General features: G+C 48.8%; 3 protein-coding genes across 3 annotated transcripts; 2 read left to right on the top strand and 1 right to left on the bottom strand.

Moving 5' to 3' along the window:
* The first annotated feature begins 404 nt into the window (after nucleotides 1-404).
* On the top strand, nucleotides 405-6,091 carry minpp1b (multiple inositol-polyphosphate phosphatase 1b). The gene is made up of 7 exons (XM_084936925.1): nucleotides 405-1,123; nucleotides 1,321-1,512; nucleotides 1,590-1,790; nucleotides 1,977-2,074; nucleotides 2,396-2,526; nucleotides 2,760-2,893; nucleotides 3,445-6,091. Exons 1-7 carry the CDS (start codon nucleotides 580-582, stop codon nucleotides 3,696-3,698), a joined length of 1,554 nt encoding a protein of 517 aa, XP_084793051.1. The 5' UTR covers nucleotides 405-579; the 3' UTR covers nucleotides 3,699-6,091.
* Nucleotides 5,165-9,809, bottom strand: atad1b (ATPase family AAA domain containing 1b). The gene is made up of 10 exons (XM_084936934.1): nucleotides 9,677-9,809; nucleotides 8,301-8,492; nucleotides 8,121-8,219; nucleotides 7,863-7,983; nucleotides 7,538-7,738; nucleotides 7,311-7,417; nucleotides 7,095-7,184; nucleotides 6,971-7,021; nucleotides 6,417-6,547; nucleotides 5,165-6,328 (listed from the first exon to the last, which is right to left on the bottom strand). The coding sequence occupies exons 2-10, from the start codon at nucleotides 8,472-8,474 to the stop codon at nucleotides 6,208-6,210; spliced, it is 1,095 nt and encodes a 364-aa protein (XP_084793060.1). The 5' UTR covers nucleotides 8,475-8,492; nucleotides 9,677-9,809; the 3' UTR covers nucleotides 5,165-6,207.
* Nucleotides 9,810-11,505: 1,696 nt separating this feature from the next.
* ptenb (phosphatase and tensin homolog B) lies at nucleotides 11,506-22,390 on the top strand. Its single transcript, XM_084936933.1, has 9 exons — nucleotides 11,506-12,234; nucleotides 13,358-13,442; nucleotides 14,175-14,219; nucleotides 14,663-14,706; nucleotides 14,801-15,039; nucleotides 15,443-15,584; nucleotides 15,664-15,830; nucleotides 16,174-16,416; nucleotides 16,705-22,390. The coding sequence occupies exons 1-9, from the start codon at nucleotides 12,150-12,152 to the stop codon at nucleotides 16,888-16,890; spliced, it is 1,236 nt and encodes a 411-aa protein (XP_084793059.1). The 5' UTR covers nucleotides 11,506-12,149; the 3' UTR covers nucleotides 16,891-22,390.
* The last annotated feature ends 1,280 nt before the right edge of the window (nucleotides 22,391-23,670 follow it).

Raw genomic sequence — 23,670 nt, forward strand, 5'->3', positions numbered from 1 at the left:
GGCTGTCGTGCAGTCAGATTTCCTTCTCTGTCACAGCAGCTTTTTCTTCATCATGCAGAAAAACAGTTAAATATTTAACTAATTTACAGTGACAGGAAGTTTTACTGGTCCGGCCCACTTAAGGTCAAAGCGGGCTGTCTGTGGCCCGCCATTTAAAATGACCCCTGATTTAGGAACAAGGAGACATGACATCAGTGTGTCCATACAGAAAAATAACTACTTCCATAACTTCATCAGCTACAAATTCTGATTCTTTAAATTGTTTTATTATTATTTTATTAGTTTAAAAAAAAAGTTCATGTCGATTTTGAGTAAAATGCATTTCCTGTTGTCATTGAAGCTTTTACTTTGAAAGAGACAAACCGGTTAGGGCTTTTATTTTGGCTTCCGTTAAGCGGAAGCTGTATTGTGCCTCTTTATATTGATGTATTGAATTTGAAGCTTCAGAAGGTAAAACCTTTTTCTTCTTCTTTTTTTTTTTACAACTAAATTAGTTCCGGCAGTTTTTTTTTTTTACACAACTCAACTTTTCATTGAAGTTGAAGTTTAACGAAAAATGTTGAATTTTAAACCTCGCGGATGCTTTTTGGTCGGCCCGCACACCGGAAAAACAGGAGGTTAAAGGTCACACAAACCCGGAACATCAACAAAGCAAGAAAGGCGGAAGCAGGTGGACCCCGTCTGTCTCCCCGGCTCAGTTCTCCGGTCCCCGCCGACATGTTCTCCGTGTTTCACCCGGCTGGAGGTGTGCTGCTGGCCAGTCTGGGTCTGCTCGTGCCCCGCCTGTCCTTCGCCTCCCTGTCGGTCCCGGACATCCCGCACATCGCCGGGTACTTCGGCACCAAGACCCGGTACGAGGAGGTGAACCCGCACCTGCTGCGGGACCCTCTGTCCGCGGACCCTTCGGTCCTGAGACCGCCCCCGGCCGAGCACTGCTCCCCGGTCCACCTCACCGCCGTCATCCGACACGGCAGCCGCTACCCGACCCTTAAGAACATCCGCAGGATCCGGAAACTGAGCGAGCTGGTCCGGACCGAAGCTTCCAGGGCCTCCGGCGGATCTGAGAGCTGGCTGCAGGAGATCCGGAACCGCTGGGAGGCGTGGTACACCGAGGACATGGACGGTGAGCCCGCGACCATCAGTACAGAACATGTATACATGAATATATTAACATGAAGTACTCGAATACTTAAATGCCTAAATAAATACTTGAATACATCATCCTAATCGTGTACTGTTAATAATGTAATGCGTGAGGGGGACCATGTGACCTCAGAGCGTATGACCGACCGTGATAATGATGATGATGATGCTCCTCAGGTCAGCTGGTGATGAAGGGCCGGGATGACCTGCGTCAGCTGGCGAGCCGCCTGGCGTCTGTGTTCCCATCTCTGCTGTCCGAGGAGAATGTGAGGAAGAGGAGGGTGCGCTTCCTGACCAGCTCGAAGCATCGCTGCGTGAGCAGCGTGGAGGCGTTTCAGGAGGGGCTGCAGCACCGCTGGGGACGCCACGGTGAGTCTCGCCACCCCAGAGGCCTTCTCGATAATGTGAGTCCTTGAGCCTGACCTCTGACCTTTGTGTTTGGGCAGATGCCGAGCCAGAGTACAGCCACAAGGTGGACGATGAGTTGATGCGTTTCTTTGACCGTTGCCGTGGTTATGTGGAGGGCGTGGAGAACAACCGCACGGCGCTGCTGGAGGTGGAGAAGTTCAAACATGGCGAGGAGATGGAGGGAGTGAGGAGGAGGATGGCCGACAGGCTGGGCCTTCCTCACCACCGACTCACACCAGGTCTCTTATGCACACACACACACACACACACACACACACACACACACACACACACACACACACTACATCTCCCATGATGCAGTTAAGCTTTTTAAAATTTCTCCATATGCCGCTCTGTGGACTTCCTGTCCCACAGGGGGCGGTGTTTTTTGTGTGATGAAGATTGTCCCTCTGTGCCTCCTGTAGATCTGCTGGAGGCGGCGTTCTTCTTGTGCTCGTACGAGCTCTCCATCAAAAACGTGCACTCGCCGTGGTGCTTCCTGTTTGACGAGAGCGACGCAAAGGTAACGTTCTGCGTTATTCCGGAGCTGATCTGGGATCAGTAAGACAGCTGAGAGGACCTGATCTGCACTGATCTGCATGCATTGTACTGCACTGTAGCTGCCTCCACCAGTGTGTGAATGTGAGAGGGAGTGAATAGTGGCATTGAAAAGCGCATATAAATGCAATCCATTATCCATTACTGATTAGTGATGCTGCAGATGGCTCTCAGGTCAGGTTGTCGATGGTAAAGCGATCAAATGGCTCATGGCAAGACGTCTGTGTAAGTGTTTACGGCTCTCTGATTGGTCCGTGGGTTTCCTCTCCCCACTCGCCGTCTGCAGGTGTTGGAGTACAAGTCGGACTTGAAGCAGTACTGGAAGCGCTCGCACGGCCACGAGATCAACAGCCTGTCCAGCTGCCCGCTCTTCCATCACGTCTTCAGGACGCTGGACAGAGCCGGTCGTCCTCGCAGGTGGGTGGGGCCCCTGCGATCGTTGTTTGTTTACAAAGAGATGGTTGGCGTGTTTTTCAGCTCTGAAGGTGGTTTTCAACTAGCGAAGCTCATTTAGGTGATGCTTCGTAAAAACCAGCCAAAGCCGCTTCAACATGGCTCCCGAGCGGCTGTGCTCGTTTCTGAGCTCCGATTGCCGTCACCAATCGTTTGGTTTGATCGATCACTGATTGAACCGATCGTGTCTCCGTCAGGTCCACTGACGCATCCCCAGAGCCCGCCTCCATCTTGGTGGGTCATGCTGAGACGCTCCTCCCCCTCCTCTCTCTGCTGGGACTCTACAAGGACCAGACTCCACCCACTGCCACCAACTACGACTCACAGCATGGTAAGAAGCGCCACCTCTAACATAGCATCCAATCAGAGAGCAGAACAAGTTTTTCTTGTTTTTATTGACACAACACACAAAAACGCCGTTGTTGTCATCCTCAGTCCTCCAGGAACTGCACTTGTATTTCCTCGTATTGTGCAGTGACGAGAAACGGGAAGGTGTTTCCAGACAAATGTTAGCACGATGATGAAAATCTGAGTAAATGAGAATCCTGACGTGATTCTCCAGAAATATGAATGTATTCATGTCACATTAGAAGTCCCAAGTGTTCCCAAGTGTTCCCAAGTGTTCCCAAACAGCGTTCCCAAACAGCGTTCCCAAACAGCGTTCCCAAACAGCGTTCCCAAACAGCGTTCCCAAACAGCGTTCCCAAACATTCACTCGTAAATTCCTTAAATTTAAAACAAGATGATGATGTTCAGACTACAGAACATTCTGGAGAGTGGCGTGACGTCATCGTGACATCATCGTGACATCATTGTCACAGCCACGATCTGCTGTTTCATGAGTCTCGCTCTAACAGGAAGTCTCCCTATGCCGTCTTGCAGGTCGCCGTTTCCGGACCAGTCTCATCGTGCCATATGCCGCCAACCTGCTGTTCGTGCTGTACGACTGCCAGCGAGGCCCACGGCTGCAGCTACTTGTCAATGAGTCGCCAGTTCGATTCCCCGGGCTGGAGGCGGAGGACGCGCCGCTGTACCGTGACGTCCGGGCAACGTACCGCCACCTGCTGGACGGCTGCGACTTCCATAGAGAGTGCGAGGGGAGGGCGGTGGGCCGAGCGCCCAACACGGAGCTCTGAGAGGGACAGAGGACGGTAAGCCTAACACACCTGCTAACCTGGGGGCATGGAGCCCCACCCCCTGACAACAAGCGTCCAGTCACGCACTAGAATTTTTCCCAGTTCAGACGTTTGAAGCAGGAGAAAGACGTCATGTAACTCATGAAGATGTCTTGACCTGAGCTCTGATTGGCCAGCTTCTTCCTTTCGTTCGCTCAAAGTCGGACTTAGGGAGTCTGACACAGACTGTAGATAAACGATGGACATGGTTCCGTCAGCCTGCAGTCCTTCCAATGACCAGCAGGGGACGGCTCCTCTGTTTGTACAGAAGTGTAAACGAGCCTGAGGTTTTCAGGGTTGACTGAATCTCGTTGCCATAGCAACGTCCATCTTTTATACCCAGTCTGTGGTTGTTGCTGTCGGTTATTGAACACAGATCAGGACGAGCGTTCCATTTATGACATCTGATCAACTAAAACAAAACAGGAAGTGAAGACTTGCCACCCGTCCTCCTCTTCATGTCTGAGTGTTTCTGGGTAAAAGTTAAAAGTGAAATGTGCTTTGATGTTCTCGGGTCAGCAGGAAGTGTGAAGGTTAAACTGCAGGTAAACGTGACGGAGGGCGGGTGCCCTCCTTCCCCTGCCTCCACCTTTAGTCTCAGAGTTATGCCAGAGAAGCTTTAATTTATTTTTTCGGTGGTTGATTTTCTTTCTACCAGGATTTTCACAATAAAAGTCTTTTAAAAATTGTGAGTCCAGGTCAGGGTGTCGGGCTGAGATCTGAATCATTTTGACTTTATTTATTTTAATCTTTGATTTGTTCAGGGTGAAAAATGTTTCAACTTTGTGCCAAAAACTTTTTGGGTAGTTTTTTTAAAATTTATTTTCTGAATCTTCATCCAAAGGTTTTTCATTTAAAGCTTTAATAAAAAAAATTTCACCATCAAAACAGAACAAAGTGTCTTATTTAAAGTCAAACTGCGTTCACGGTTTCACTTTCAAACAGCAGCTCGAACCAAAGAAACTGTAGAAAACTGTTTTACTTCATTTTCAAATATGTTCCTCTAAAAATTCACTTTGTGTAATTTTATGTGAAATATTAATGAAAACAAATTGTTCAGATTACAAAGGAGAGCTTTGAACTGTTGACGTGAGAATCGTGTCCTGATGTCTGAGCTGTTCAAACGTCGTCTCTTGGTAACAGCGGCTTTAACGGTTTTATTGCAAACGTACAAAATTCAGCGGATCTGTTCTCGTCCATAAAGTTTTCCTGTTTTCTAAGCGTGGCTTCTGCAGTTACAACGTGGGTCTTTTTTTTTTTTTTTAATAAAAAGCTTTATTATTTAACGTTTAAAGAAAACGTTAAATTCCAACACTCCTCCATCTTAACTACACTTTAATGTTTGACAAATTTATTTTTCATAAAATAAAGAAATAGACTTCATAACATTTTTACTCAGAGAACCACATGAATGAAAAAGTCACATGTTGTTGTTTTGGCCACTTTATTACATCATAACTTAAACAGGCAACAACACACTGAGCAAAAAATCCTGCGTCTGACGAAACGATGATTCAGTGTTACCAGGAAGTTCATCAGTCTTTTAATGTGAAAATCTGACGCCTTCCAGTTTCTGTTACGACTGCGAGCTCTGAGGATTAACAGAAACCAGCTCAGCTTAAAAACTACAAATAAAAAAACAACTACAAATAAAGTACACTTGATGAAAAGAGAAGCGTTCCCCTGAAACGCCATCAGCGCCACGTTTGTGTTTATTTACACTGTAAACGGATCAAAGCGTCCGCGTCGTGTTTCAGAGTCAATAAAGTTTCAATAACGACGTCATTTCATCAAAGCAGCTTGAATCGTGTTTAAGCGGCTGAAGCTCGCCGTTTGTGCTTCACACCTGTAAACTTATTGTTCATCGGATTGATTATTGGTGGGTTTCTTATACTCTGTGTTTGGGAGGATTTTCACAATAAAAGCTCCTGTAGAGGCCCTCTGTGTGACAGGCGTCGAGTTTAAACGCCTCGCTGCAACGGCTTGTTTGAACCCAACCGCCATCTTTCCTCACGATTTCACCAGCCAAACAAACGGCGAGGAGACGCAGAACGCTGTCATATGCCTGAAAAACTTAACGTGCCTCGCCGCCGTCTCATCCCTCCCTCCATAGTCAGACGCTATTCCTGCCGTTTGGCGTCAGACGTTTTGTCACGACGAGGCCTGATGGCCGCCCCGTGTGTCCGTGACGTCAGCAGCTTCAGGCGCCGGGATGAGAGCGTTTTGTAAAGGGGGAAGCCGACGGCGCGGACGCGTGACAGCGAGCTCTGACAAACAACTTTTATTTTGGATTTCGGGATTCTAAAAAAAAAAAAAAAAAAAAACAGGGAAAAAAAAAAAAAAAAAAAAGAAAAGCCCGCCACCGTCAGCCAATCAGCTGACTGAAGGACAAGCAGGAAGCAGTGGCACGTCAGCGTGAGGGGGCGGCGGCTGCAGGCTGAGCTGAGGTCATCGTGTGATCCAGGCGTGTTCAGTCCAGAGCGGCGTGCAGCAGGGCGCCGGCTCCACCCGCGGTCTTGGACTTCCTCATCTTGACAATGGCGCGCCGCAGGTCGTCCTGATGGATCGGGCGGATGATGTCATCTGGAAGGCTGCGAGAGAGAAACCCGACACTGAAACCTCACCTGAGCGAACCGTCACTGTTATTGATCACCTCAACAGAAACACCTGGACGCCCACCTGTCGTTCTCAGCGTGGACGAAGTCGCGGACACACAGCAGCGCCGCATCACGACACATCTCTCTGAGGTCACTTCCTGAGAAACCCTCTGTTTCCTTGGCGATGTCGCTGAGGCTAATCGATGAGTCTACCTGTGAAGAGAAAACAGATCGATCGCTGCGAGCTCGAGTCCGTCGACCCGCCCTCCTTCCCTTCCCATCGGCTTCTTTTCCTTCCTTGTTTCCTTCCTTTTTCCCCTCCTTGCCAACCTTCCTTCAATCTTTATCCGTTTTTCCCTTTCCTCCTTTCCTTTGTTCCTACCTTCCTTATTCCATCCTTTTCTTGTGTCCTTCCCCATTTCCAGTCCATTTTCCTAACACCCCATCCTCCTTCCTTCCATCATTTCCTTGCTTCCTTTCCCCTACATGTCTTCCCTTTGCCAAACTTGTTTTGTGTGTTTGTTCTTTTCCTTTTCTCTCATTTCCTGTGCTGACGTCCATTAAATGAGTAAAAGAAGAAGGACTGTCGTGAAGCGCTGCAGAATGATGAAGAGGTCACGTGACTCGTGCGCTCACCCTCTCGTTCTCCAGGATCAGCCCGAGGATCTGCTCGCGCTGCCTCACGCTCTGCGGGGACAAACACACCGTCAGCACGCCCCCTGCTTTTAAGACTGAGGCTTTTATTTTGAAAGTCACATACAGGCTGGTTGATGTGGAACCTGGTGGGCATCCTCCGCAGGATGGCAGAGTCCAGGTCCTGGGGGCGATTGGTGGCGCCCATAATGACCACCTGACACAGACACGCACAGTGGCCCCGCCCTCCTCAGGTCATTGTGACACAAACATGTGGAAACATCTTTACTGAAAGGAAACACCCCGTCACCGCTGAGGTCATGTGACAGACAGGTGTGCATACCTGGCAGTGGTGGTCCGTGTCCAGTCCGTCCCACAGACTCATGAACTGGGCCTTCATCATGGCAGTGGCTTCATGATCCGAGCTGGAGCGGCTCCGCAGGAACGAGTCTGCAAACACGCGGGCGGCGAGGTTTTTACTCTTGTTTCTACTTTTTCTATTCTCCAGCTCAGCTTTCACTCTTTGTGTGTGTGTGTGTGTGTGTGTGTGTGTGCGCGCGCGTTCGTCACCTATCTCGTCGATGAAGATGATCGCTGGCTGAAGTTTGACAGCCAATGAGAACACAGCGGCAGCGAGTTTCTGGGACTCGCCGTACCATTTGTCCGTCAGTGTGCTCGGCTGCAGGTTGATGAAACGAAACCCCGCCTCTTTTGCCGTTGCCTTAGCGATCAGTGTTTTCCCGCATCCCGGAGGTCCGTACAGCAGTACGCCTGTTACCAAGACCATGTTCAGATTTTACCTTCACGTTTCCTTATTTCCTTTCCTTCCTTGCTCCCTTCTGTATAAAGCTTTATTGACGACTCTAAAACAGGACGCAGGTGAATGACCTCTGACCTTTGGGGGGCTGCAGCAGCCTGGATCCCAGGAACAGGTGTCTCTTCTGAACAGGTAGGATGACCGTCTCCTTTAACTCGGTGATGACCTCGTCCAGACCTGCGATGTCCCTCCAGGTGATCTGCACGCAGGAAGAAGGTGTATGTGACGTGCAGGTAAAGAAACCACACACGCTTCCCGTTTCCTCGTGGCGCCGCCGTCGGCGGGCAAGCTTTTAGGAGTTTCTAACAGCTTCAGTTTAACAACACGAGGCGTTACCTGCATGCTCAGCGGGTCCACCAGGTGAGCGGCGATGCTCATCTCGTACTCCGACAGCTTCACGTTTTTAACGCCAATCTGACGCATCAGCTTCTCGGCCTGAAAGACACCAAACCAGGAACCAATCAGAGACCGAGCCACCTGTGAAGATCAAACATGCAGCTGCTCGCTTGCTCTTACCTGTTTCTGAGCCTCCACCTTCTGCTTCCTAGTGGGGTCAATGGCGTCCACCATCCACTTGATGGTGAAGTAGGTGACAGCGCCGAATATGGTGAGGCGGAAAAGGAGGCCGATGACCTCGTTCCTGCCCAGAGGACGGGCGATGTTCTCGGCCGGGACCTCCCTCAGCACCATCGTCGCGCTCAGCAGCTCCTGCCACACAAACGAAGAAGTCATCAGCAGGTATGACACCTGAGCTCCACGTCTCCTTCAGATGTGAACACAAAGACCTCCTGAACTAACGGGGTTTCTCTGAGGAGGAGCAGGAGGAGCTTAAAGTGGCAGGTTTTTAAAGGGGGTTTGGTCCAAACAGCTGCTGACCTTCAGTCGCGATGTGATGTTTGAAGAAAGAATGTTACAGAAATACTAAACAGCCCAAATTTGAAATGGAGTCTGGTGGATGTGGCCTCCCATCACTCAGGTGGAATAAATGCTCAGGGCCGAGGTTTCGGTGCAGGGACCGTCACTGCCGGCTGGATCATCTTCTCCCGCTGACTCTGTGAGTAGTTACACTGAAAACTGCTGGATTTTCAGCCTGGTGATTGACCCTGATTAAAGGTCCTGGAAATCAGCCATTTTTCAAACAGAGTCTGGCGGGCTCAGAAATACAATTCTCTTAATCAATGATGAAATGTGAACATTGTTACATCAGGTCACGTCTTGGTTTCTGACAGCTACAATGGTTTATGAGGAGGTCTGTCTGGTTTTTCCGCAGAGGTTACAGAGCAAGCAGCTGCAAAACAGTTTAAAGATGGCGGTGCACATGAATGTATGACACGACTGTATTTTTGCTCATGTTGCTGGACTGTTTGTCCAGGATAAACTGACAACAAAGCTCTTTTATCCTTCGTATGGTTTCAATCACGTGGTTGCAAACGGAGGCATAACTGCGCATGACAACAGCTATTCTGTAGTGGACTTTATGGGAAAATAAGCTATAACTAACAGCATCGCTGACGTACAGGTGATGCGGTTTAGCTGAGGTTGAACACAGTTCATCCTTCTCTCAGCGCGAGGCTGAAAGCTGACCTCAGGTCATACATATTCATACGTGAGTTATAATCGTCTACACCTGAGCTGGAAAACAAACACCTGACGGTCCGGAACTTCTAACTTATCTTTTAAAACCGGACACAGTCTGAACCCCGCGGTGCTCACACGGTAAAACCGAAAGGACTAGCTTTAGCTTTAGCATTAGCTTGACCTTCGAAGCTGCAGGGCCCCACGGAGCGGTTCCGAGCGGATAAAGACACGCGAGTCTCCGTCGAAGAGCACCGGCACCTGTAGCAGAGGAGCCGGGCGGAACTGGCTCATCTGTCAGGTAGAATCACGCTCACCTGTCCAGATATTCCTTTGGTTCTTCCTTGCGGCACGGCAGTGACAGCCGGATGTGGATTGTCGTCTTCTACGTTTTATTTAACTCACGACTCTGCTGCGCCCCCTGCAGGCAAAATCGAAACACGTAGTCACCTAGAATAGAATAAAATAGAATAGAATAATCCTTTAATTGTCCCACAGGGGGAAATTTGGTTGTAAAAGCAGCAAGAAAACACATATACAAACAGAACAGGATATAGAACAGAAACACAAACTTTTTACATATTTCCATCATGGACAAGAGTTATCAATCAATCAATCAAGGCTTTATTCGCCACGTACAGGTTGCCCTGCAGTGAAATAGGAAAACAGGAAATAGTTACCAAAACAGAGTACTGTACAGTTATTAAAGTTAGAGTACAGATAAGTGGCAAAGCAAGGCTGGAGTGTGCAAAATGAGCAGGATACCGAAAGATGCTTAAATAGTTAAGAATATTTAGAATAATTAGAAAAGTACAGATTGTGTATTGTACCTATTCACTGATAAGTAGAAATGTAACATGTAAGTTAGTGTATATAAACTGAGAAAAGTAATGTGCAAGTTATAACAGTAGTAGTTGTTTGGTTGATTAGTGCAAATTACAGCGCTGATGTAAACATCTATGTTTGTTGTGAGCAGTTTTGATTGTAATAATTGTATTGTAAATAATGAATATGAATTTTTCACATTTTGATTAATAAAAGTTACGCAAACGTGATTAATTCGCAAACAACAAACATAGACAAGAGTTTACAGAAAAAATGTGAATGTGAGAACGCATCTCCGCGCCGACGTCTGTCCACCAGGGGCCGCTGTGGCTCCGCTGAAGCTCTGCCGCCTCCACGAGACGCTTCTGTGGAAAAACGCAACTTTTCAGTTTCAGCAGCATGTTCACGTCGTTTCAGCTCCTTAAAAACTGCTGAAACGGACTGAAACTCTGCTGGAACCGGACTCCATCCTCTGCTGGGACGGCATGCTGCATTATGTAACTTCCGGTGGTTGCCAGGTTTCCCGGTCATTACGTATTCCTAGAGTTTTTCTGAATGGGAGGATGACGGCGTCACAACATGGCAACCAACCATTGCAGCGCAGCTAGCCGCTAACAAGTTAGCATCGTCAAGTCAGGAAAAGTGACCCACCGAAATAAAGTGAGCAGCTTTACAAAATAAAAGCAAAGTTCACGGTGTACAGTGAATTATGTAACCCGCACACGTCATTTAATGACGTCGTTTATCAATTTTTTTTTAATACATACATTAAGTAAACATGACTAAATTGTATACGTATAAATGAAATAATTAATTCAAACTACATAAAATGAAAATTAAAGAAAAAACAGTAATCTAATTAAGGATAGAATTAAAAAAAATGTATGTATTGATAACATAAAACAAACTGAAATAGCTGTTGATATATTCTGTACAATAGCAATAATACTAACAACGTTAAATATGTATGAGTATGTTTCAGGAATTTATATTATTATTATGATTATTATCACCATAGGTAAATTTGGCAGCATCTCTGTCCCTCTGATGATGAGTGGATGTAAATCTGCTGTTCTGCTGCTGTTTTGGTGAAAAATTAAATATTTCTCTTGAAAGATTCAAAAGTGTTTTAACTATTAACCCACCACTGGGATCGATTCATTAAAAAAATACTTAAATAACTTGATTAAATTGAACACATAAGTCCTTAAAGTCTTTAGGTTGTACTGCGGACGTAAAATATGTTTTTTGTATGATAGTGTTTAAATTCATTTGCGGAAACGCTTAAGAAAAAAAAAAAGTCCTTTGAGGTAGGTCATTTAGTTTGAAGGCGGGCGGATGTGGACGTCTCTCCTGCTGTCCTGCTGCAGACTTGACGCATGCGTAACTGTCGTCTAGTCGCTCTGCTCAAAGGCACCGAGGCGGAGAGGGTTTCTCTCCACTCACCTGCATTCAGGCACGGCGGCTCTCCTGCGCTCATAGGCCGGGAACAGCTCTGTTGGATACGTCCGGAGGACCGGCTCCGCACCGGCCGTCCTCCCGCAGATGGTCTTTGTCTGCAGGCAGGGGACCTGGAAACCCGGGCCCGCTGCGGGAGCGGGGAGGAGGCCTCGGAGCTCCCCTGTTCTGATCCATAAAAGAGCAGCGACAGCCCGGATGCATCTCTACTAGCAGGTCGGCTAGCATCCATCCAGAGCGGGGCTCGGGGAGGCTGCGAGCAGGCCGGATAAAGGGACCGATTCGTGCTGCTTCGGGTCGAGGTTTCTACTGGATTTTATTTGGGCTTTATTTTTCTGCGGGTTATTCTTTAAATCTGGAAATCGCGGGACTGGAGGCCGGCTAGCTGCGAGCTAGCTGCCCAGGATTACCAGGGTAACCAGACAGCTGAGGCTCCGCAGTAAAACAGACCGTCTCCCGGTGATCTCTGACCCGCTGAGAGACCTCACCGGAGGCCGGGGTGCAGCGATGGCTGCCTTAATCAGAATCCGGGGGATTGTGAGCAGGAACAAAAGGCGGTACCAGGAGGACGGCTTCGACCTGGACCTGACCTGTATCCTTTTTACGTGTGTGTGTGTGTGTGTGTGTGTAATAGCGCCGTCCAGAAGCCTGTTCAGAAAAGCTGTGATTTAAGGAGGCGGCTCTGTGTGGGGCGTGTTGCTGATGAGCAGCCGGACTCGAAAAATCGCACATTTAGAGGCGGGCTCGTGTCTGCTGGCTCGTGCCTGAGGGCTGTTCTCGGTCGGTCTTCATGGTCCAGATGTTCCGCTGGTTTTCTTCTGCAGCGGCCGTCTTCATGCTGTCCCCTCACACTGACACGTCTGCTAATTAGTCTTAATTTAGCAGATTTTTCAATGCAGTTCGGCGTGAGGTCTGTTGGAGCATCTCCAGGCTGCTCTGATGCATCTGCTGTAGGTCAGAATATCGATTATCGACCAACCTGTGTGTTACTGGTAAAATAACAAACCCAGCACTGAATTAATGAAATCTATCGATCACTACTGATGATTGATTATTCTGTTTGGTCATATTTAGTGGTGTTCGCTTCTCTCCTGTGTTAATAAAGTTTGGTTCAGAGGACCTCCTGCAGGGTTGAAGGCATCAATCCACATGCAGCTGATTGAACAGGACTGATTGATCAGAAAGCAAATAGCCACTTATGGTGGAGGGACTGAGGATGATCAGCACAGTGAAAGTCCCGATCAGTTTGATTATTGATCAGAGTAGGGGTGCTTTGTGCCTTTACAGACGCCTGACGTTACATTTTATTCTCTTAGCTGTTTTTATGTCATTGACCTCTTCAGGTTTCTGACAGTTGATTCATCGCTTTGGCAAACTTCCTGTCAGCTGACTCTGATACCTGACCTGTTACCACCTTCTGAGGTAAACTGATCGATTAGGGAAGCTCGACTCGTTTCCGATGATGTGATGGTTTATTCATTTTTAAAGAGGAACTGTTGTGTTTTCGGTCGTATGCGCCGGCCACCTGCTGTTAGACCTTCTGTTTATGAGGGGCAGCCAAACCCAACCCAAAGGTTGTCTTAAAGGGGGAGGAGTCCAGGAGAGAGATCTGACTAATCATGTGATGGTATGAAGCTCTGTGATTGGATGTTTGAGTGCTAGTTTTTGGGGTCCAGCTGTGTTCAGACGTTTGGTCCTGAGCGGCGCTCCATCAGACATTTATCCAAACATCATCGCGATGGGTTTCCCCGCCGAGCGGCTGGAGGGCGTTTACAGGAACAACATCGACGACGTGGTTCGGTAAGATGACCTTTGACCTTCTCTGACCCATGTTTTTAGTGCTCAGCAGCGCCTCCTGTAAACATCGCTGTGAAATCTGATCCCGTACTGAAAAAATGCACAACCCAGTTTTTAAGGTTATTGGGTCACTTCCTGTTAACGGATTAATGATCGCTGCTGCTAGCGAAGGTGGAAATCTTAAAAATTGGATGGACACACAAACGAAAACCACCAAAAGTTTGAAACTGGAGATTTTCTTTGATCCACGCTCAGAAAGAACACATAGACTCATTGATTGCTCCACTGAAAACTGATCTCCAGTGAGTCCAGAGCAGTAGCTCCTCAGTAGGCTTCCTGAACCTGGCAAATCAGAAGGAAGTTTGCTTTAAGGTGGGCCACAAAAATGTGAAAAGTACAAGTGAGCGAGCTTCAATCAGCTGAGCAATAATAGAAGATTATTTTATTGATTACAGACGTGCTCGAAATGTGACGTCAGCCTCATTAAAGCCGCGTCGTGTTCAGACACCAGCAGGGGGCGCTGCAGAGACCACTTGTTGGTTTTTAAAGCTGGTTTGCTCAGCGTAGGATTTCTGGATGAAAGACTTTCACCTCAGCCTCACAGCAAACTCTGTAATAACACTGTAGTGTGATAACGCTGTAATAACACTCCACATGTCATCGTGGAGCTGCCGTGTGAGTAAAGTCGGTCTGTTTCAAAGCTTCTCTAACGGTTTGCCCCGCCTCTCCTCTCAGGTTTTTAGACTCGAAGCACAAGAATCACTATAAGATCTACAACCTGTGAGTACTCAGTCTGTTTTCCTCTGTGATGATGTCTTTAAATGAAAACTTCCTGTTCAGGTCATAAAGCTGAGTTTAGCCCAGACTGTTAGGACCGGGGCCCTCAGGAGTCGAGCCTGACGGGCCTTCAGTTCTAAAGTTTTCACTCGCTCACTGATGTGGGAAATGTTCATGTGAGGAGCCCCGCCCACAGGCGTGCCGACTCAGCTCAGCAGGTCCAGGTGTACTGACAGCAGCGCAGGTTTAACAAACAGGATAATACTGTGACGTCAAGCACAGAGAAGTGGGTGAGGGGTTCATTTTAACGTACTCAGGTGAGCGTCTGTCAGGTGGACTCCGCCTCTCACCGCAGCTCCTTACGTCAGCGAGCTAAACATTCCTTCAGAGGCGCCGACAGCTGCCGGCGAGGCGGCCAGTCCTAACATCTGTGTGTCTGTCCACAGATGTGCGGAGCGACATTACGACGCATCAAAGTTCAACTGCCAAGGTGAGCCTGTCCTCTTGTGACCTCTGACCTTTGAGAGGCAGTGTGTTTGTCTGGTGTTGGGTAACGAGCCGTCGCTCTGCTCCTCCTCTCCCAGTCGCTCAGTACCCGTTCGAGGACCACAACCCGCCCCAGCTGGAGCTGATAAAGCCGTTCTGCGAGGACCTGGACCAGTGGCTGAGCGAGGACGAGCAGCACGTCGCCGCCATCCACTGCAAGGCGGGAAAGGGCCGCACCGGCGTGATGATCTGCGCCTACCTGCTGCACCGGGGCAAGTTCCAGGAAGCTCAGGAGGCCCTCGACTTCTACGGGGAGGTCCGCACCCACGACAAGAAGGTAACCTTTTTGTGTTAATGTGGAGCCTTTACCTCGTGATACGAGGCGCCTTGAGCAGCTGTTGTGATGAATAAGGTTGTAACTGGGCGGTAAACCCTGAGCATGTTCTCCCCGTGTCTGCAGGGGTTCTCTCCGGGTGCTCCCACAGTCCAAACACATGCAGCTAGTGGGGTTAGGTTACCTGGCGATTCTAAACTGTCCACAGGTGTGAGTGATTGTCTGTCTCTGTTAGCCCTGTCACAGCCTGGCGGCCCGTCCGGCTGTTCCCAGGGTGCCCCTGCAACCCTGACAAGGATGAGCGTGACAGAATGGATGGATGAATTCTAACTCTGCAGAGCGGCTGATGAGGATGCTGAAAGACTCTGATATAACCTGACCTCACGATTGATCTGTTGATGTTCAGGGTGTGACCATCCCGAGCCAGCGGCGCTACGTTGTCTACTACAACTTCCTGCTGAAGAACCAGCTGCAGTACAAACCGGTGGCTCTGCTCTTCCACAAGATGCTGTTTGAAACCATCCCCATGTTCACCGGAGGCACCTGCAGTGAGTCTCGAGCAGTAAGTCTGCCGTCGCTTCGAGCGACTTCAGTTGAATTAACGGGTGTCCCTGTGCTCCCCCGCAGACCCCCAGTTTGTCGTGTACCAGCTCAAGGTGAAGATCCACACCTCTAACCCCGGCCACACCCGCAGGGAAGACAAACTGATGCTATTTGAGTTCCCGCAGCCACTTCCTGTCTGTGGAGACATCAAGGTGGAGTTCTTCCACAAGCAGAACAAGGTGCTGAAGAAGGTGAGGAGGTGATGGAGTCCTCTTTGTTGTCCTGAGTGGGGTTCACATGTGGCCTGGTGTAGTTTGTCTGGGCTCACCTCGAAGGGCCGTCTGTGGTCAGTGCTGAGTCTTGTGCAGACCCCGTGTCTGAGCAGGACTGAATATTTCCTCACAGCCAAAGGTCAAAGGTCAGCCTTGTTTATTCAGTGCCAAACTCAAACTAGTCTTTACTGTAGATGTTCAGCATCAGTTTTAGGAGCACAGGTTTTTCTCCGGGGACCAGAGGAGGTGGAACACGGATACGTGTCCACGATGGCAGAGCGCATGGCCGGCCTGGTTTCCTCACTGCTTTTTCTCATTGTAGGAGAAGATGTTCCATTTCTGGATCAACACCTTCTTCATCCCGGGTCCGGAGGAAGTCCCAGAGAGGATGGAGAACGGCAGCGCGGGGACACCCAGAGAGCTGTTTGACAGGACGCCGCAGACCCCGATGACGCCGGGAAGCGAAACCAACGACAGAGACTACCTGGTCCTCACGCTGACCAAGAACGACCTGGACAAGGCCAACAAGGACAAGGCCAACAGGAACTTCTCCCCGAACTTCAAGGTAAGCTGCTGAGCAGCGACGCCGCTGACGGCGATGGCGCTGAGTAAATATCCTGATTGTTTTGTTCTTTAAGAAAAAGGCTCGTTAAGTTGACGAGCCGCACAAACCCAGCCTGTAATGACCAGGAAGATGATTTCTGCTGTGCTAGCGTGTAAACTCGTTAGAAGCACAGAGAGCGATGAGAGCGCCGCTGCCCGCCATCTGTAGTTTAAAAGCGTGAGCAGCGAGGTTGGTTAGCAGCAGGCAGGTGACCTCCAGACTGACGGTCTGCTTCTTCTTCTGCTTCAGGTGAAACTGTTCTTCACCAAGACGGTAGAAGAAGGAGCCAACTGTGACGCGAGCAGCACGTCCTCGATGACGCCAGACGCCAGCGACAACGAACCGGATCACTACCGCTACTCGGACACGACGGACTCGGACCCTGAGAACGAGGGGTTTGAAGACGAAGACCACAATCAGATCACAAAAGTCTGACACACACGCACTCTCTCTAATACGCAAACATACAGCTATATACGTGTATATATATCTCCAGTATGTATGTATGTATACACTCGTGAACCCAGACGAAGACTAGCGGGCGGTTAGCTAACGGGGAGTATCACCGGCGGACCGCAGCTGATCAGTGGGACTCTGGATGCAAAGAGCTCTGATCAGAAAACTTTCGCCATCCCCACCCCCCAAACTTCTTCACAGCTGGACAATCACATGACATGGATTTGTAAGCATGTGGGCGGGGCCAGGCGAGTGGACAGTGTGACGCAGGAAATCACAGTTTAAAGGAGTAAAACTTGAATCTAGACAAACGGAAAGACGAGTAGACTTCTTTAGTGACCACGCCGCGGTGTCTGTGGGACGAATCCCCTCCCGACCAGCTTTCAGTTTCGTGCTGAGCGGTCTGGACTCTGTCTTCATCTCTGCTCTCTTCAGGCTTTTTCAGTGTTGACGCTTCTCTCTGTGTGCTGAAAACTCAAATTCAGGTCGAGCGTGGACCCACGTGGAGCTTTCAAGGCCAGTTCCTGTGCTTCACCTGAATCTGAGACGTGGATCACTGCGGGACAACCAAACTAATTTACCTGACTCAAAATGTGAAACCACGATGCTGATGATGGCAGACGGTCATGTCATGTGATGAACCTGGCAAAATATCAGCATTGGGTGAGGCGAATCCGTTCTTGTAAAAAGAGATGCTGATTGAAAAAGGTCGAACCCCCGGGTCACCGTGACCGCATTTATTTATTCTCCCGAATACGTCAAACACCTTCAACTGGAAACTCCTGATCCAGTTTGCAGCAGCCTGTTTAATCCAGTCTAAATTGGGTTGGGCTGTGGGTCTGAACTTTCTCCCCGAGCCTTGTTTGGACCGGCCGGACGGGTCCCATCGCTGATCTGGACCCAGTTTGGGACAAAGCACAAAGAGAAGCGACAACCTGCTGTTGAATGTCACAGTGAAGATGAGAAACTTTATTATTCACAATCCTCTGCAGCTCCGTCAATCATCTGCTGAAGGACGCTCTGAGTGCGACCCGAGCGTGAACACGTGCTTCACTGCTTCTCTGTCTGTCCTCAGTTTTGCACAGAAGGACTCTGTTCAGTCTTTCAATCAGCTCCTACACTTCAAAGAACCTTGTTTTTGTTGTACTCTGAAATGTATCAATCATTAAGCTAAACGACAAATGAGCTACTGCACAGTATAACCATTCCTGCAGCGATCTGCTTTTAAGCTACACACCTATATAGGCTAGCCCCCCAGCACAGACTGAAGCAGAAATCTTTGACTCCAGAGCGCTGGCTTTCGGTGTGTCTGGCATGCACTTTATGAAGGACACTCGAGTGGATCTTGACGGCCTTGTAAATATTTCCAGGCGAGCTCCGTCTGTGCAGGAGATCTGATTCGGCTCGTGTTGCGCTGTAGTCCTCATAAAGCTTTGTGAGCTTTGGCTTTCTGCAGCCGGAGGTCAGTCCGCAGCGTGGGAGTGCCATCATTACAGTGTCATGGATTTCTTTTTAGTAAAACTACTCTAAGCTAAAGATCTGCCAGGTCCATTTGGAGCATCTTTTGAATGGACACTGGGACTTCGTCGGGGTCATGAGGATTTTGGGATCACTGCCCAAAAAAAGGTGAAACGCTGTGCTGACCGAGCGGCTCCATCACGATGGTCAGCCTCTGTGTGTCTCTGGTTTCTGATCTTTCAGAATGGTAACGCTCTAGAATTATTACTCTGTCCATAGACTATTAATCGTTTTTACTCACTACTACTTCTTGGAGATGTTTAAGCACTTATATTCTTGCAAATTGTACCTTTAACACCAGGGACGATGGCTGGAGAGTCACGTTGGCATCACAGCAGGTTTGAGACTTGTTTCAAATTGACAGAATGAGTATTAGAGATATTTCAGCTACTGGAGGTTTGGCTTTGCCATGCAACATTTGTAAAGTTAAAGTGGGCTCTTGGACGACTGTTTTGACCATTAAGCTTCTTCTTGCACGTCCACCGTTCTGCATAAAGATATTACATGTACAGTATAATAAGGCCTAATGCAGTGACCATAAACACCGCCTGACTTCAGCAAGTCACACCGTAAAAAAGTCTGTCCGATGGTCCGGAGCATCTACAGGGTCATCTGCGTCCTGGTCGGGCACAGGTAGAAGTTTTAGTCCTGACGCCTGATTTCCGTCCTCACATTTGGTGCTAAAAGCTATCGTGGACCCTGCTATGACTGATAGTTCATCGTGGGTGTGGTATCTTGGGTCTCTGTTGTTGAACCCGTTGGTCTTGGCAGGTCTGGTCACACAGGATGCACCGTGAGGATCTAAAACACAAACTCCAAAGTTGTAGTGCCGATGCCTTCAGTAAAAAAACTCCCATCTTGATCTCCAGATGTGTTTAAAGTCAAAGAGCTGGTGACCTGTAATGAAGGCAGAGGCATCAGTAATGATGATATCACTCATGTTCAGTTGCAATCAGGATAAATAAGATGCTGAACCTTGAGCTTGACCCCAAAAGGAGAAGATCTGAAGGTGTGTTTGACCCTCAGATCTTTGGGAGCTCGTCCGTTCTTGCCATCCAAGGTTGAACATGTTTGCAGAGTTCTTGATGATGGTGATGATGATGCTGAAGCAACTGCCAACTGCCTTTGTGCTCTCTCTTATGACCGATCTAATGCCTCCTCAGCAGTGCCAAGGGTTTTTAGGTTAGATTGACATCAAGCCAAACAAACGGCATCCTGTGTGAGCACGTCTAACGCCGTGGCCTGGTGCTACTGACAGCCAGTGCATGCAGCTTGTTGAGCGAGCCCAGGACTGGTCGTCCATCTGTGGTGCTCTCTACCAGCAGCGTGCGTGTTCGTCCACTCCTGATCTCTAATGCCCAGCAGCTGTGTCATCAGCGTGGCCATACAGCCACTGGGATTTTTACAGCAGCATTTCCTGTCTCGAGTCCTGTTAGGTGCTATCAGACCTGGCCTCACGTCCTGTCACTGACCCGTTCAGCAGTGACCAGGGTGTAGTGTAGACCTGTACCAGAGTCCAAGGTTTGACTCCATTCAGGTGTTCTTAAAACCCACAGTTTTGCTGAAGCGCAGTCACTCGATGAGGTTTGGGGCAGGTCGTGGTCGAGTCCAGAACGATGGGTAGAAGCTGCGTTTTGACTCTTTGTGGTTCTCCAAATGATTTTCCAGCAGACCTCACCGCTTTACCCAAAGGGAAGCTTGCAGAGATCCAGAGATGGGTCCGAATGTGGAAGACTGTGCTGTAGTATTTCATGTTGGTAATATTCTCCACTGCTGAGCAGGTTCAGGTGTTTGAGGCCAGGCAGGTGCTGTCCACGTCTCTGACTGTTCAAGGTGCTCAGTGTCTTTTCATTGTTGGTTGTATACAAACCTCCGTTCAGCTCTTCACCTCACCTGGAGTTTCATAGAAAGTGGTCACCTGTTAACAGAGCTGGGGTCAAACTCCTCCCCGATTCTGACATCATCAGGGATTCTGCGGCAACTCTGTGTGAAGGAACCTCGAATTTTGCCTTTTAATGCACCGCGCCTGCCTCTTTCCCACTGCTGTGGTGCTGAAACAGCGGCCCCACCAGAGAGCCTGCTGCTCCTGAAGTTAGGACCCGTGACGTCAAACGCTACGGGAGGGCCTACCGCAAGAAATTCATCCAGTGATTGGCAGACTCTGGGTGGGGTGCTTTTCGCGCAGACATTAGCCCAACATCTGCTAACGATTCTCAGATCTGTGTGCTGGTTCTGGCACCAGTGGAAAAGCGGTCATTGTGACAAGCTCCGGTACTTCCTGCTTCCTCAGACGTCCTGTTTCTGTCCCCGACCACACAGTGCTTCAGCTCTGCTGTTTGCGTCTCTTCACCAAACCTGCCAAGATGAAGCTCGGACGCCTTTGTGTTTCTAATTGTTGAGTTTGGGTCCGTTTGTAATTACAGTCTGTGTTCACACTCTGTTTGTTTTTCGCCGTAAGGTTAAGGTGTCACCGTTTCTCTGTGCAACAGTCTGTAGATAGATGCTCTATTGATCCCACAAGGGAACTGGGACCCATCAAAACATGTGGCATAGTCTGCTCGTGTTATCCTCACGGAGAACCTCGTTAGAATAACGGATTCTGCATTTCACAAACAAGCGTCAGTGTTTCAGCCTCCTTTCATTCAAGTGAATCAGATGGATTTGTCATATGCCCACACCTTCAGTAGTTTCAGACGTTTCCTCGGAGTTGTGTACCCAAACCATGTCTGTTGGTCCAGTCAGAGAAAGAGCAACAGAAACTCGTCCAGATCAGGCTGTTTAGCCATCTGTTCTACTTTTGTCTTATTACTCTGCTTTCCTGATGAGCTGATGTCAGCTGTTCCCCAGATCTGAGTCCTGAACATAAAACAACACATCATTGGCGTAGAGTGTATCTCCTCTCGCTCCTGTTCAGTCTAAACATGGCCAAAGCTTCAAACGTTAACCTGCAGGCCAAGTACAGAAACTAGAGCCCCGGGTGCTACCCCTCAGCAGGCTTGCAGAAGACAGCGAGCGTGATTTCAGGGAGACGGTTTGTTCCAAACAGAAGATGCTGGCCAGGCTTCAGTGGACCAAGCTTTGACTGGTCAGTCCACAGGGTGTGGTGAAATACGTTTTAACTGAGGTTTAATAAATAAATAAATGTGGGCCCGTGTCTTCCTGGCATCCTGTTAACACTTGATGGCTGTTTCAACACATCCAGAATTATTTGCTGTCATTAACGGGCAGCTCGCTCTTTGCCTTTAAATCTATATTTCACAGATGTGTGGTGTCATCACTAAGCCCCACCTCCTGCTGTTGGGTATCTCGGTAACAAAATAAACACGAGCACCTTAAATCCGTTAAAGCTGACGACGTGTCTTGGCGCATTTGACCAGTGAAAACTAAAAGGAACGTGGGACGCTACGCAGCTGCTCAGCTTGTTTTCACGGCGACAAAAACAGTCATTAACGTTAGCTTAAACGAGGTCGCTAGCACAATGCTAACATTAACTTTCCTTCTGCTTTGCTGTTTAAGGACGGCCCCTTTTTGGGGCGGGGTTTGTGGTCTCGATCAGATGTGGTTTTGTACCCGACTCCGAGCCTCGTGTCACATGTCAGCTGGACACAGGTGTTCATTTTATTTTCCAATCAACAAACAAAAAATGTCACCTGACTACAAACTATATCACCATGGCAACATGTTAATCTGACCCCACCTCTTTTATTCCTCCTCTCCTTGTTTTATAAAGAAATAAAAACACTGTAAAGGTGAATAAACTATTTATAAACAGCTGCTCATTGTTTGATTTTTGTTTGCTTGGTTTTATAACTACGACTCCCATAATGCTTCAGGTGTCTGCCAGTACGAAAAAGAATTTCTCTTAAGGTCCATTTGCTCTGTTATCAAGTGCTCAGTGCGCTGCTTTAAGGGAAGAAAATGGCTTTGGGGCATTTTGTTGAATAAACTCTTGGTGAACTCATGTTTTAAGTGGCCTGTATTTGTATAGCGCTTTACTTAGTCCCCAAAGCACTTTATACTACATCCACCCATTCACACACTGGTGATGGCAGCTACATTGTAGCCACAGCCGCCCTGGGGCGTACTGACAGAGGCGAGGCTGCCGGGCCCTCTGACCACCACCGGTAGGTAACAGGTGAAGTGTCTTGCCCAAGGACACAACGACCGAGACTGTCGTAGCCGGGGCTCGAACCGGCAACCTTCCGATTACAAGACGAACTGCCAACTCTTGAGCCACGATCGATCAGTTCTAAAGCTGCGTTCGGTGTTTCAGGAGGCTGAGGCAGACGTGACTGACCGCACTGTTTAACTCGTCTCCAGCCACAGCTGCCCCACACCCACAGCTGTGGTAGTGCTCTTTATTGTTCCTGAGTTTGACAATGTAATGTGATTACTTAGACATTCAGCTGGATGTTCTGATTAACTCTGACTCGGCTCAGAGTTAAAAATAAGAATTCACTTTTTGTCCAGTAAATAATTAATGGGCTGATTCTGATACAGTGTTTCAACACGCGTCATTCATAGAAACGCCCACGTTTCACACTGTGATGGATGGAGGACACTGTGCAGACGGGAACCTTAGTAGACGACCCGCTGTGCCAGCCGTGAACAACCATCATCGTCTTCTTCTCGGACAAACTCGTTTATGCTCCGCTGCTGCACAGACTCGTGCACACAGGAGCGCCTCAGCTCAATCCTGCGTGTGCGCGCACGTGCATGATCAACCGGTGACTTGGCAGAAATGATAATGGCTCGCTTCCCCCACCGTGCAGTGCAGCAGGGAGCGGGGAGGAGAAATGAGGTCACACGCGCTCAGTGTGCCTCGTGGGCAGCGAGCCATCACTGATTCTGTCTCATCTGCTGCTATAAAAAGATCAAAGGAGGCGCAGAGCAGCGGAGACGCTCAGGCAGCAGCTCCACCAGCTGGACTGCATCCACCACGCCTCCACCTCAGACAACCGGCCGGTCACCTGACGCCTTAAGGTGTGGCAGATTTCACATCAAACGCTTCAACCCTCATTCCACGGAGGGTGCAAACTTCCACCCACGCTCACTCGCTTTGTTTTGACCCAAACAGCTCAGCTCATGAAACAGCTTCGAGGTCACTGACACTCAGCTGTCAGTCACCTCCACACCACACGGCCAAAACCCACAGAAGGTCTGAGGCGTTCAAAGACCTGCACAAACCGGAGGTAGGACCAAACACACCCGCCCTCCTCGACTCGTTCTGACCCAACAGGA

The sequence above is a fragment of the Perissodus microlepis genome, chromosome 8, assembly GCF_051167445.1.
Source record: "Perissodus microlepis isolate ML-2025 ecotype Zambia chromosome 8, ASM5116744v1, whole genome shotgun sequence".
In the NCBI taxonomy this organism is placed as follows: domain Eukaryota; kingdom Metazoa; phylum Chordata; class Actinopteri; order Cichliformes; family Cichlidae; genus Perissodus; species Perissodus microlepis.

Bases quoted from the DNA above. Each gene is read 5' to 3' on its own strand.
- minpp1b (XM_084936925.1), top strand. From the start codon at position 580: ATGCTTTTTGGTCGGCCCGCACACCGGAAAAACAGGAGGTTAAAGGTC. The intron at 1,124-1,320 runs GTGAGCCCGCGA...GATGCTCCTCAG, and splicing joins GTACACCGAGGACATGGACG to GTCAGCTGGTGATGAAGGGC. The intron at 2,075-2,395 runs GTAACGTTCTGC...CGCCGTCTGCAG, and splicing joins TTGACGAGAGCGACGCAAAG to GTGTTGGAGTACAAGTCGGA.
- atad1b (XM_084936934.1), bottom strand. From the start codon at position 8,474: ATGGTGCTGAGGGAGGTCCCGGCCGAGAACATCGCCCGTCCTCTGGGC. The intron at 8,220-8,300 runs GTAAGAGCAAGC...GGTGTCTTTCAG, and splicing joins AGGTGGAGGCTCAGAAACAG to GCCGAGAAGCTGATGCGTCA. The intron at 6,329-6,416 runs GTGGGCGTCCAG...TCTCTCTCGCAG, and splicing joins GTCCACGCTGAGAACGACAG to CCTTCCAGATGACATCATCC.
- ptenb (XM_084936933.1), top strand. From the start codon at position 12,150: ATGGCTGCCTTAATCAGAATCCGGGGGATTGTGAGCAGGAACAAAAGG. The intron at 14,220-14,662 runs GTGAGTACTCAG...GTCTGTCCACAG, and splicing joins CACTATAAGATCTACAACCT to ATGTGCGGAGCGACATTACG. The intron at 16,417-16,704 runs GTAAGCTGCTGA...CTTCTGCTTCAG, and splicing joins ACTTCTCCCCGAACTTCAAG to GTGAAACTGTTCTTCACCAA.